Source organism: Mycteria americana, chromosome Z, assembly GCF_035582795.1.
Source record: "Mycteria americana isolate JAX WOST 10 ecotype Jacksonville Zoo and Gardens chromosome Z, USCA_MyAme_1.0, whole genome shotgun sequence".
Taxonomy (NCBI): domain Eukaryota; kingdom Metazoa; phylum Chordata; class Aves; order Ciconiiformes; family Ciconiidae; genus Mycteria; species Mycteria americana.
In genome coordinates, this window is record NC_134396.1 from 47698963 (window position 1) to 47712173 (window position 13211).

Sequence of the window (13211 nt, forward strand, 5' to 3'; positions counted from 1 at the left end):
GGTCACCAGAGAGAGGAGATCAGCACCTCCCCCTCCACTGCCCCCTTGAAGAAGGTGTAGACTGCGATGAGGTCACCCCTCAGCCTTCTCTTCTCCAAGCTGAACAAACCAAGTGGCCTCTAGCTACTCCTCGTAAGTCTTGCCCTCAAGACCTTTCACCAACTTGGTCACTCTCCTCTGGACACACTCTTAATAGTTTGATGTCCTTCTTATATTGAGGTGCCCAGAACTGCACACAGTACTTGAGGTGAGGCCGCACCAGTGCAGTGTAGAGTGGGACAATCACCTCCCTCAACCGGCTAGCTATGTTGTGCTTGATGCACTCCAGGACACAGTTGGCCCTTTTGGCTGCCAGGGCACACTGTTGACTCATACTCAACTTGCCATCAACCCAAACCCCCAGATCTCTTTCCACAGAACTGCTCTCCAGCCTCTCATCCCCCAGCTTGTATGTATAACCAGGATTACCCCATCCCAGGTGGAGAATCCTGCATCTGCTCTTGTTAAATTTCATACAGTTGGTGACTGCCCAGCTCTCTAGTCTATTCAGATCTCTCTATAATGCCACTCTACCCTCAAGGGAGTCTACAGCTTCTACTAGTTTAGTATCACTGGCAAACTTCCTTAAAGTACATTTGATTCCTGTGTCCAGATCATTTATAAAAGCATTAAAGAGCACTGGCCCTAAAATTGACCTCTGGGGAACCCCACTGGTGACTGGCCACCAGCCTGATGTAGCCCCATTTACTACAACTCTTTGAGCCCAACTCATCAGTAAATTGCTCATCCAACGTATTATGGACTTCTTTAGCTGTATGCTGGACATTTTGTCCAGAAGAATACTGTGAGAGACATTATCAAAAGCTTTGCTAAAATCTAAAAAAAACACATCTACTGGCTTCCTTTGGTCAACCAGATGGGTGACCTTGTCATAAATGGAAATTAAGTTAGTTAAGCAGGACTTTCTCCTCATGAACCCATGCTGGCTATGACCAATGACTGCATTGTCTCTCAACTGTTTTTCAGTAACTCCCAGAATAACCTTCTCCATAATTTTGCCAGGCACTGAAGTGAGACAGTCCTGTAACTACCAGGATCTTCCTTCTTTCCTTTCTTGAAAACTGGGACAACCTTTGCCAGCTTCCAGTCCACTGGGAGCTCTCCAGACTCCCAAGACCATTGAAAAATAATGGAGGAAGCTCCCATTCTCAAAGTGTCTCAAAAACTTTGAGACACTTTCTGACCTCTTCATTAAGCACCTGAGATCCTCATTTGGTTCTGAATGCCTTGGATTTCTAAGCAGCTTGGAAGGTAGCATGAAAATCACTCAGAACTGCACCAGTACCTGAATAGTAAGCTTTTTGATTCACTGAGTTTCAAAAATCTGTTCCAGAAGAACAGACCCTCATCCTGTGATTTCTCCCCACTTCTACTCCCCATCTCTGAAAAAGGGCATGAAAACTAAACAAGTTCAATGCCTACTCATCAAATGCTGAAAATTGTGGGCTGCTTCAGATCTGGCTATTTTATCAAATGAAGGAGATTTTTACAAAAATCAGACGGGAGATTTTCAACAGAAGGAGGGAGGATAAGAGAAGGTTTTCTATTTTAAGACAGTGCAGAATAAAGTGATGGTGAAAGTTCGGTTTATTAAAAGAGGACATTAGAAAAATCCACCAAAACATTGTATTACAGTTAAAAAGAATGCAAAAGTAAAATATCCCAAAACTCAGGCAAGCTGGTGCTTGGCAACACTGACTGGAAGGTGGTTTAGCATAAGGATTCTTTCAATGCTCATTTCAAAAGTCCTCTCTGCAATGTTACAGACAGCAGTCCACACATAATAGGGGATGGGGTCCCTGTAGGCTCACTGACATCTCTTTCTCTTTTCAGACATTACAGAAAAGTGACGTTGCTCTAGACCTCAACGTGGAATTTTGTTTTTTCTTGTTCAGGTTCAGAAGAAATGGGATTACCAGTGATTTCCTGCTTTCCTTAGTGGCCTGCCCTGCAGTAAACCTTCATCTATGAAGACTGATAGGCATGTCACTTACAGGCACTTCGGGTTCCTAAGAAGTCACGTGGGGCCTTCATGGCTGTAGCAGTCACTAACACTGTGGTTTAATTTTCACTGTGGTTTTAATTTACTAGTGAATAGCACTTTTACAAAATACACTGCAGTATACTCGCTAACTTGTAAAAACATATTATCACAAATACCTTTATTAGCCTATTCATAACACTACAGCTGACAAAAGAATACTCTGCTATCCGTTTCTCTTTCTTTTCACTTGTCCAGTAAAAAACAAACAAACAAAAAAAAACCCCAAAAAACCCCAAAAACACAACAGCTCATGGAGTTTTGCAATTTCAAGGTACAAATTTTGAAAAAATTCTGCACTATTTCGTTACTCATATAAAAGCAGTCTAGTGCACTTCAGGAGCCACAGGGTGGGAAAGGTAAAGGAAAGGGAACCCAGTATCAAAAATATCTAGAAGTTTCAATCTTCTAGATTTAAAGAAAAGTGGGACATTCAACCAGAGTTCCTTGACATAAAGCAAGCTTTACTGATTTGTTTTTCTAAGGAAAAATAAGATTTTTTGATGTAAAATGGCAAAATCTATGCCCCTTATTTTCTTTACTTCCAACTAAGTTTTTCCAAAGTGAGACAAAGCATACTTTTGTAAAATACTTAAAGGCTGAACTTTTACACACTGTAGGCACCCCAGCATACCTCCTGAATGGCTGTCATGACAACATGTTGAACCGATTCTTCCATCATCATTATGGTCTGGATGTACTCTGAAAATAAGAGCATTCTGAAATGTTACTATTGAAACTCAAGTCACACAGAACATGACGTCAGAAGCAGCATCCTTCCTACAAAATGACTAGGTGCCACAGATGACACTGAAACGCATAATCACCAGTCAAGTCCCACCCTAACAGACTCAACAAGGCTTTATCAGAAGTCTGTTTGGACATAAATCCAGGCTCATTGGAACTCCGCAACAATGAAAAAAAGTACATGATTGTCATCCATTTCTTTCCTTCTGGCATCTCACACTTCTGAAATAACTACTTACACTCCTTTTCTCACTTTGTTCCCGAATTATTCAGGCTATACAAGTACATGATGCAGGCATAGGTTGTCCTTTTCCATAAGTTTAACAATAAAGCCCTGCCTTCCTTCAGCATCCTCATTTCAAAGCCTTTTCATATCCATTCTTGGTTCCTGTTCTTATTTCTGTGCTGTATCACAAATAAGTCCCCTCCACTTTTTCATTCCTCACCTATGCGTAGATGTGAGCTACACAACAGGTACCTCGTAAGATGACACAGTGGTTAGAAGGACAAATTCTGATATTTAGACCAAGTCAAGGAGTATGTGTCTTGCCCAGTATCATATGGTTTCCAGTCAGATATGATCACCTTTACATGCGACCTGTATTCTTTCAATGATTTGCCCAAGAGGAAGATGCTGGGAATCAGTAACCTCAAAGTGATTAATTAGGCCATGCCAAGTCTCACTCAAAGTACATAAAACAAGACTGTTCCAATATTTCACACATGTACGTTTTTAATGTCCAGACTGAAAGAGTAAGAGAAACACAGGAATAAAGTATACTTCCCACTTGAGGATGCCAAATAGTCACCGAAAGGAAGGAAGATAATTTTTACATAAAACAGAGAGGACAGGAGGCCTCATAAAATGGAGCTATTTATGTACTCATGGAATAAAATTACCTCTATTTTAATTAATAGGGTAGTTAGACTGTCTTCTGATTCAGGGAAGAATAAAAGTCATTTCAGAAGGAGAAATTAAAGTGATTTAGACACCTGAGAAAACTGGAAAGGGGAAACTAGCTATAACAGCTAAGGTGCACCATGCAAGAGAAAGACAAAGGGTCTGAAACCCTGGCTGCCATTGTGTCAGAAATGAAACCAAAATAAGTTAAATCAGGAAGAGACAGATATTTGATAAGACTAATGTAAATGCAGTAAACATGATTTTATTTACCCATATGTGTATTTTATAAACTTGTTCCTATGCTTCCTAAGTGTTAAGAATAAATGTTTGTAGTTGCTTTGTTACCTCAATCGGGCTTGAATTAAGCGTAATTCAAGGTAATTGGGTAACAATAAGACACCCTGCACCCAAGGCAAGTTTAGAGTATGAGATCTGGGACACTACAACAAACTTCTCTGTTGTTCATCACATCCTCTGTGGCATCTGCAGGAAAAATTAATGGGTCCCTATTTTATCTGTGCAGGTCAGATAGCCAGTTGGTGCCATGGGCATCAAGACAGGCAGAAGTCTCTTTCAGTGACTGCTGAAGTGGGATTCAATCACCCGACAGATGCCTCAAGTGACATTTTGGGTGCCCTTAAGGTATCATGCTCAGTCTTCAGCTGCTGCCCAGAAGGGCATGGTTGCCAACATTACTTTTTCCTATTTGCCAACCTATTTGCAAAAGTCTCAGAAACTACAGTATCCCAAATCACACCAGACATATCTTTAGACCAACCCCCAGTCATACCAATGGCTCTCGGCCATGCAGTAAGATGCTGACTGGAATGCATTCCTAAAACTAAGAGTCACACAGAATACTGCAACAATCACATTTTTTGATTCTTAACTATCCTGATCTACCTCATAAATGGTTAAAGGGTGGGCCCAAGAATTTTCCTTTGTAGAGTGCCTTTTCAGCTCAGCAAACAAAAATTGAAAATATGTACGTTGGAAGCAAAAGCAGTTCCACAGTTTGAGACTCCAAAACTAGTGAAGCTTTTACAAAACAACTGTTATAATCTGTAGGACAAAATAATGTCATCACTAAAAAAAAAAAATACATTTGTCTCTGACAGCAACCTGAGAAATATAATTTTTCCCCTAAGTAGTTATACAACAAGCTGGATTTTCATTCACTGCCTGGGAGAAAACATGCTTTCAAAATTTAATACCTTGCTTCTGTTCACAGTTCACAGCACATCCCAAAATAAGCTGAAGCATTCTCCCCAGCTCCGCAGCATCAGCATGCTCTCCAATCAGGTTAACATCAGGAAGGGTGAAGTCATTAATCTGTTGCCCTAGAATCTGCATAAAGACATACATGTCTGTATCACTACACATATACATACACACATTTCAAAATACAAAGGTGATTCAGAATCAACAAGAGTAATTCACTCATACTTTAACATAGTTTTCAATCCACTCTTAAAATAAACTAAATTGCCTAACGCCTAACATCCAAATATTAAAACATACTGCTTGACACAAATAATATTTGGGAGAAGACAAACCTGACTGTTGCAACTAATAAGAAACTATTAGTTTCAAACTTACCAAGATTTTTTTCTTCAGATAAGAAGGTAATAAAAGCAAGCTTCCACAGTGATCAACAGCACATGGATAATTACATTTTTTTTAAAGCATTCCATTAAAAAAATCTAACACCTAAAAATACCTTACGTAGCATAAAATATTATACACAAATCTCACGTTTTTTACCACTAGAAAGCCAGAAATTAAAATATTTCACTTATACAATACATGTGTCTAGCACAGATGGATGACAAATATAAGACAGTAAAAAACTTGATCACTCGGCCTCACACTTTTAGAAAATTTAAGGATATTTAGCAAGTCTCAGAGCTAAGAACGCTAGTTCCATGGAATAGAATTTGAGGCAGTAGTACAATACATAATTAAACAGCCCACATGCAGAAAGAAAAGAAAAAAAACCCACACAAAACAAAAAAACCCATGTGACTTACAATGAATGTAATCTGATTTATAATTAAGAAGGATTTACATTAATGATTGTCAGTAGAAGGAATTAAACAATTCTGCTAAATTGTTCATAAAGAGCTTTCAGGGGGCTGAAAATATGAATATGAAATATGGAATTAAACACATCTCTGACACATTAATTGCAGATAGAAAGAAACTGTCACTTCTTAAGCAGGGTGCACTAAAGAAACAATGACTATGGAGGGAATCAGTCATTTGTTTGCTGGATGCCCTTTTTCATGTTAATACTCAAGAAAAACAGAAAATCAGGTAAAGGTATTTATAAAAAACATTTAACAGATGCATGTGAAGAATACATGGAAATCAAGCCATTCAGACATTTTCCAGGGCTTTGTGGAATTGTTGTGGTTGAGTTTGTTCTTGTTTTGTATGGTGGTTTTTGTACTGTGGCATTTTTTTTTTTAAACAGCTTTCTCAAAGAATGAGCACCAACACCACTAAAAATCTCTGTATACTTTAAAGGACCCAGATTCGTTCTTGTTGGAAAAGACTTCCTTTAGGTCATTCTAGTGAGAAAATAAGAATTCCGTGAATGCATCAAGCACAATGGAAAATATTACCATTGTATTTAGACTGTGATAATACAGTAAAACACAATATTCTTTGAATTATACAAATCTGATCTGTAGTTGGTCTGTAGTTTCTGAATGTCTTTCAGTTGCAATGCCACATTTAACTTAATAATACTACAATGGCTTCATAGTTACTGATAATATAATTGCTGTTGAAGAAAGCTGAAATGAAGAGGCATATCAGCAGGTGCTATGAAGAAGCCAAGGATGCGAAGGTGTAAACAGAGGATTTTGAAATAAACATGAAATACAATTTTAATTCAACAACAACAAAAAAATTGAAAGAAATAGGAAAATTAAGGATAGACTCCACAATAAATATCTTGAGATGAAAAAGCATTTTTCCCCTTTTTTAAAAAATAAATATACAAGACCTTTACAAAAAAATGAATGTTTCAATTCCAGAGCAGCAGAGTTCTGCAGCAAGATTACTGGGGCATAACAAAGCATGCAAGCTATAAATAGGTAACTTTGGCGTCTTGTTCTTCCATACTATAATTGACAAAGACAGTAATGTAGGATAGCTATTGAAAAAGACTGTCCTCCTGAATGTGATACAAGTTTTTGAAGACGAACAAAATTAGCATATATACTTTTCAAAGGCTTTTTAGCTACATCAGGTGAAATCCATATACATTCACATCTCTATTTTTGTAGAACGTGACTGCTAGGAAAGGTAATCGGGTTGAGGAAAACATAACCAGGATACATAGTAGAATCTAGATCATCTCCATTATCACCACAAACATTGCCTCAGCAGAAAAAAAAAAGAAACCAAACCAAAATCCAGTCAAACTTATAAATGTGCATTACCTTTGCAGAACTTATCAGCTTGACGCAGTTCAAAACTGGCTTAGTAGTAAAGTTTCTACACCAGAAACTTAATCATCATACATAACAACTAGCTGACGAGAAGCTGGCATCACTGTCATAGTAATATTAATTTTCTGTAACGAAAACCTTGATTCTTTCTAGAATTGTCAGTTATGACCAGCTTGCTTAACCATCAATTTTCAAAATTTATTTCAACATGGATATCTGACCATTTACTGAATACGAGCTTATGAGCTTAACTTTTTCTTTCTGCAAATCTGTTCATTTTTAAAGACTTAAGTTTATTAACAAGTATCTTCCTCTCTGAAGTATTTATTTATATGAGAACCTAATATTTTGAGACAAGCTCCAGAACATGCATATTATGGATTTTGTGCTGCAGCCTGTACAGATCAATTTGCCTCAAAACATCACTGAAACTAAAAGCATATTTCAGCTGAAGATTCACCACTGAAAAAAAATACTGTATTGTATCTCCTTTGGAGTGGTTCATTTCTGAGTTTGCTCAATAGTCTAAGAGAGAATGCCAAGGGCAGACTCCAATATTCTAGGATTAAAACATTTCATTAAAAAAATTTTAGTGTGGGGAGAGGCTAAAAATGCTCTTTACTCTCTCTTGAAGAGAAAAAAAAGGAAAGAGGCAATCTTTAGCTAGAGCAGAGGAGGGGAAAAAAAAAAAAAAACAAAACACAGGTACTGTTAAAGTCCAACATCAGAACATAGTCAGCAAAGACATCTACTGTTTGCACATCATGACATGACAGAATTTGCACATCAGACTCTTCTGGAAGCTCTGAGTATTCAATAAAGCAGGTGAGAAGTTTTAGAGAAGGCTAACACCTGAGAATAGGCCATGAAACACTCTGTATGCCAAATACTTTCCAAGACAAAGTCAGAACTTAATCAGTAGAGTATAATTTACATTAAACAGGTTAACTAAAATATGTAACAAAAAAGGAACGTAGATGTAGATTACTTAAAACGGTTCTTACCTCATGGTTGTAATCCAATATTCCTTTTAAAATTTTCTTCAGGTTGCTTACCTATTTGACAAGAAGAAGGAGGAAATGCAATAAATGCAGGGAATAAATTTCAGAGAAATGATCATAAAGTAGGCAATCACAGAAGAATCACACAAAAGAATCATACAATTACATCTATTTGCACGATATGACTTTCCGTTTGAGAAGTTTAATTTAGAATCATGGAAATTATGCAATGGTGCCTTATGATCAGACTTCCAGACCTGATCACAAATCTTTATTAATTGACAGAATACATTTAAATTTATGAAAAACATCACATTGTCTTGGCTTTAGATTAGACTCTAAAGCATGAACTTTTTTTGGAGTACTTGTTTATCTTCAGATTATTTTTGTATCCAGAAGTTGAAATATTCTTTTCCTCCTTTCTTCTCTTAAAGTATCCTAGTGATTTACTTTCTGCAGAAATAAACCTCTTCTTCCAAACCAAAACCAGCTACTGCTCAATATCCTCCTTTATTCCCAACCTATGTAAGCTTAATTTATTAACTTTCTCATTAATTATTCCTTAGTTCTTTCATTTTTGTTCGCCCCCCTGCCCCCCCCAGTTCTTTACAATTAAATGTCTGTCTTACAGTATCAAGGCAAAACTCACATTTCTCAGTGATGCCTTCACTACCATACAAAGATCACTTCTGTTCACTTGCATAACCAATGGCATTGATTAACTGTCTCCTGCTGCATAGAATCTATGCCATACTTCCCTAGTACGGAATTATCAAGCATTGGAACAGGCTGCCCAGGGAAACGGTTGAGTCACCACCGCTGGAAGTATTTAAAAGACATGTAGATGTGGTGTTTAGGGACATGGTTTAGTGGTGGACTTGGTAGTGTTTAGTTTACATCTGGACTCTATGATCTTAAGGGTCTTTTCCAACCTAAATGATTCTGTGATTCTATGAAGTCTATAAACAGGTTCCGCAAAGAGTGAACCTGACTGAATTAGGATTCACAAAGTGCTGCTGCTGACAACAGTAGCCACAGCGGCAAACTGTGGAACTGTAATGAAGGGAGAGCAAAAACTCTCAAATCCTAACTGTCTTTAAAGCCCACAATAACTTCTATATTCTTGATTACATTCCAAAAATATCCAGCTAGGAGATTCTCTCCACTGACAGAAGTCATCTATCTTCCAAGAGATCTGAGGAAACACTACAGGAAACAGTCAGGAAACATGATACTGAAATGCAGGGACAAACTCAACACTTCAACACAGTCAACAGACAAAATGACATGATGAAAGCAAAAATCCAGTCTCTTTTCTAAGAGAAACTCAAGAAAGGAACAGGCTACACACACACTAAAAGATTTAGCCTTGAAATCCACAGTGATAATGATCTGATTATCTTATTCCTATTAATCCACCCCCTTTTGAAAACAAGTGGCGAAAGCTGACCACTTAAGATATAAGAACATCCTGATTGTCTTCATAATCACTGAACTTTTAAGTCATACAAGAAACAAAAATTCACTTGCACTTGAAAAGTGACATATCAAATATTCTGACAACCTAAAATGAGAACTGGAGATGCTACATGATAGCAAGTATGTAACAACATTTACTGTCCCTCCCATAACAGCATAATAATTAGGTTACTTTCAGGTTTACACCTTCTACTCCCAATCACATACTATTTCTGTAATATTACACATAACACATCATGTTTCTGGAAGAACTATCTTCTAGCTGTCTGCCCAAAAGCAATCACCACCACCTCTCAAAGGCTATGCACAACCATAACCAAAGTCTGCAACAGATTTAAGAATTTAAAGAAATGTAAACAATTTTATTTTTATGTCAAATCACCACAAAGAATACTGCACAGATTGTAATATAATTTTCAAACTTGATTCATTAAAATCTTCCGGTTTGTAATTTACCTGAGTCTGTTGCAGAAAGTGCCACAGAAACACAAAGGCCATGCTGCAGAATTTAAGTCCAGTTTACTGATGAGAACATTGTGAGGGACCTTGAACTTGAACATAATCCCAGAAAATGAGAAACAAAATGAAAAGTACCCACCTACAAAATACTTCTTTTCCCCCTTCCTTGTAAGCATTGTTTGAATTAAAATCCCTTAAACACAAAGAGTCATCTTCCTCCATATAACTTTCATAAAGCTTAGAGTTGAGATGCTGGAACAAAATCAATATTGATCAAAATCTGTCATCAAAACTAACATATAGGGCAGCATCCTCAGAAAAAGAAAACAGCAAGCAAACTGAAAAAGAAATCTGGTCTTTGAGTCCTATTTTATTGCACTGTCAATCAGCAGTACTAGGATAACTTGCTTTCAAGAGTTTACTGTACCATCTTTGTATCTAGCACACAATCAGACAACTATAAGGCTAAAGCAGCTTCTTTATAGACTAGCTTATACTTAACAATGATCTTCAGTATCACTCAGAGGGCTCTTGATTTTTTTTTTTTTTAACTTGTCTGCAGTGAATACACTTACATGGTTCTACTGCCACTGGCAGAGAATCATCATGGGGAAACTACCACAAATGCTTCCTATTTTGAGATTCAACTCAGTAGCTTCAGTAACATTCCTGAGGTCATAGCATAAGTTCTTAAAAGGAAGACTTCAAACAGAGAAGAAAGAACAGCACAATAAAGTGTTAAAGACAACCATTTACATCAGAATTCTAAATCACAGCAGGTGATGGCTGTTCAGAATTTTTTTTTCCTCTTTTTCTTAAGCACATGGGGAAAACCTAACTATAACTAGTTAACAAAGACCATTAAATCATGCAATGATGGAACACAACAGAGAGAATTTCCAATATCGATCATGACTGTAAAGTGCTGTATCATCCTTTGGAGATCAGCCCATGATCACATGGGACGTTTATTTGCTTCCATCAGCAACCCAGTTTCCTCCTTTTCCATACAAAGCACATACGCTACCCTCCCAACCCCTTTCATATCCATTCCCTGCACCCATACCTCTGTTGGAAAAGACATGAAACTTACTGGGGGGGGGGAAAAAATAGTGACAACTGTGCTTTATTCCACTTCAAAAGCTGTTGCAACTCACAATAGATGGATTATTAATTATTTCTGATGAATCTCTATTAATTTTCAATCTCTTTTCCATCTGTCACTTCCTGTTTTATTTCCCCAATCTCATATGACCAAGGAGAGGACATCCGCTTTGAATTAATGCATCCACAAAGGCGACCTGCATGTTATCATTCATTCTCTGAACACCTAAATTTCACTAATATCCACAGCAGAGCTGTATGGATGTTCCTTATGTTAAACGATCATTACCCCTACAGTTTACAGCCATCTTGGCTGTCACATAGTACTAGGTAGCGCCCACTGTTCAGTATGAGACTGACCCTTATTACACAGCATTAACCTCATGACTCACTGGAATGGAAGCAGAGATGATGTGCCCTGGGTTACTGAAGGCAACAGATAATCTGGCAACACCATACAACTTAACATTTGCGGGTTTTTTCTTTTTTTTTTTTTTCCCCTAACCTGTCATATGAAACCTCTATTTGTATTTAATTACAATTTACTTACTGGTTCCAACCTGAGGGTCTGTAAGGGTAGTCTGTCTAGATTTCTCTCTTTATGAATATACTTGAGCAACAAAAGGAAAGCCTGATGAAGTGGACAGTAGAAATGCCCTTAAGCTTGTGTTTGCTGACAAAAAGGGAGCATGGGTTATCTAACCTCTTGTTTTCCCTCTAACATTATGACAGCCAGTCCCTAATTTTGTATTTACCTTTATATCATACGTATGACTGAAATCTTGTTTGTGCTGAAGACTCTGTGTAAATGAACTTATCCTTCTGCATTTCAGATCCTGAAGTGTCTGAACGGGAACCCTAATGTTCTGAAATGCTGTTTGACAGTATCTTTCCTGGGTAATTGTGCACAGACCTATTTCCCTTCACACAGGTTATAATTAAGAACCTTATAACCTCTGGAAGTGTTGCTAGGGCACACTTGCAAGTGGTAAGAAAATTCTTAATCAATCAGCTTCACATATCTCATTAAGGTACATATTCTTCCTGGCTGCACTTAAAAGAGGGGGGCAGGGGGAAGGAGGGGAGAGAGAGCGTGCATGCATCATTCCTACCACATACATTAGGTTTCTGCTCTAAACTGCATTCTATGGGAGCCTCTCTCTTCACTGATTATAAATGGAGCCTAGAGAGAGACTATACCACCAGCTTTAGGGTGGTATAGTCTCCAACCTGTCTTCTGCAAAAAGAAATCCCCAAAAGAACAGATATAGACACTTCCTTGAGTTAAATAACAAGAAAAATAAAATTAAATGTGGCTCTGAACACAGAGAGCATTCCCACATTAAACTTACATTTGGAGACATTGTTGACTTAGGAATGAAGGGTATATCGAAACAGAATTAAATATATCAGTTGCTAATTATCTTTTTGACGGAAATTAATGATGGCTTACAATACACCTATAATCTCTGCTTCTTCCTTGCAGAAAAACATTCACATGACAGGCTTCCACCCTTATCAGAAAAAAACCCTCTGATCAGAAAAAAAACCTCTAAAAGCTCATGAATAAGTGGTCCCTTCTCTTGCAAAGGAACAAGAAAGTAGCAGAATGATACTGTACACTGAAAACTAGCTTCCATTACTCCACCAGTCAATCCAGCTTGTACTGTAGAAGAGTTCAGAGCAAACATAACTGTACTACTGCAAGGAGTCAAAATTAATTCTCAAAAATCAGGTTTGTTTACTTAGATTACAGCACTAAGTAGTCTGTGCTCTAATTTCACTGGTTATTCCATTTTGCAATATTGTATCAAACACAAGGCATTCAAACTGTACTAGTTGCAGAAAGTCTAGTGGCTCCTATTGTTTGAATGTGCTATTCAGTAATGGAACAAACACAGCTTGCTACTATAAACATCGATAAAATTGTACTTTAAACTCTTGCTGTAGTCTGA

General features: G+C 37.5%; 1 protein-coding gene across 2 annotated transcripts in view; it reads right to left on the reverse strand.

The window, feature by feature from the left end:
• HOOK3 (hook microtubule tethering protein 3) overlaps nucleotides 1–13211 on the reverse strand; it is a 97981-nt gene that overhangs the window by 56253 nt on the left and 28517 nt on the right. For both annotated transcript variants that reach the window (XM_075526905.1, XM_075526904.1), the window contains exons 4-6: nucleotides 8218–8268; nucleotides 4967–5099; nucleotides 2736–2803 (exon numbers count right to left, since the gene is read on the reverse strand). In XM_075526905.1, coding sequence (XP_075383020.1) covers nucleotides 2736–2803; nucleotides 4967–5099; nucleotides 8218–8268 — 252 coding nt within the window. The remainder of the gene's footprint in view (nucleotides 1–2735; nucleotides 2804–4966; nucleotides 5100–8217; nucleotides 8269–13211) is intronic.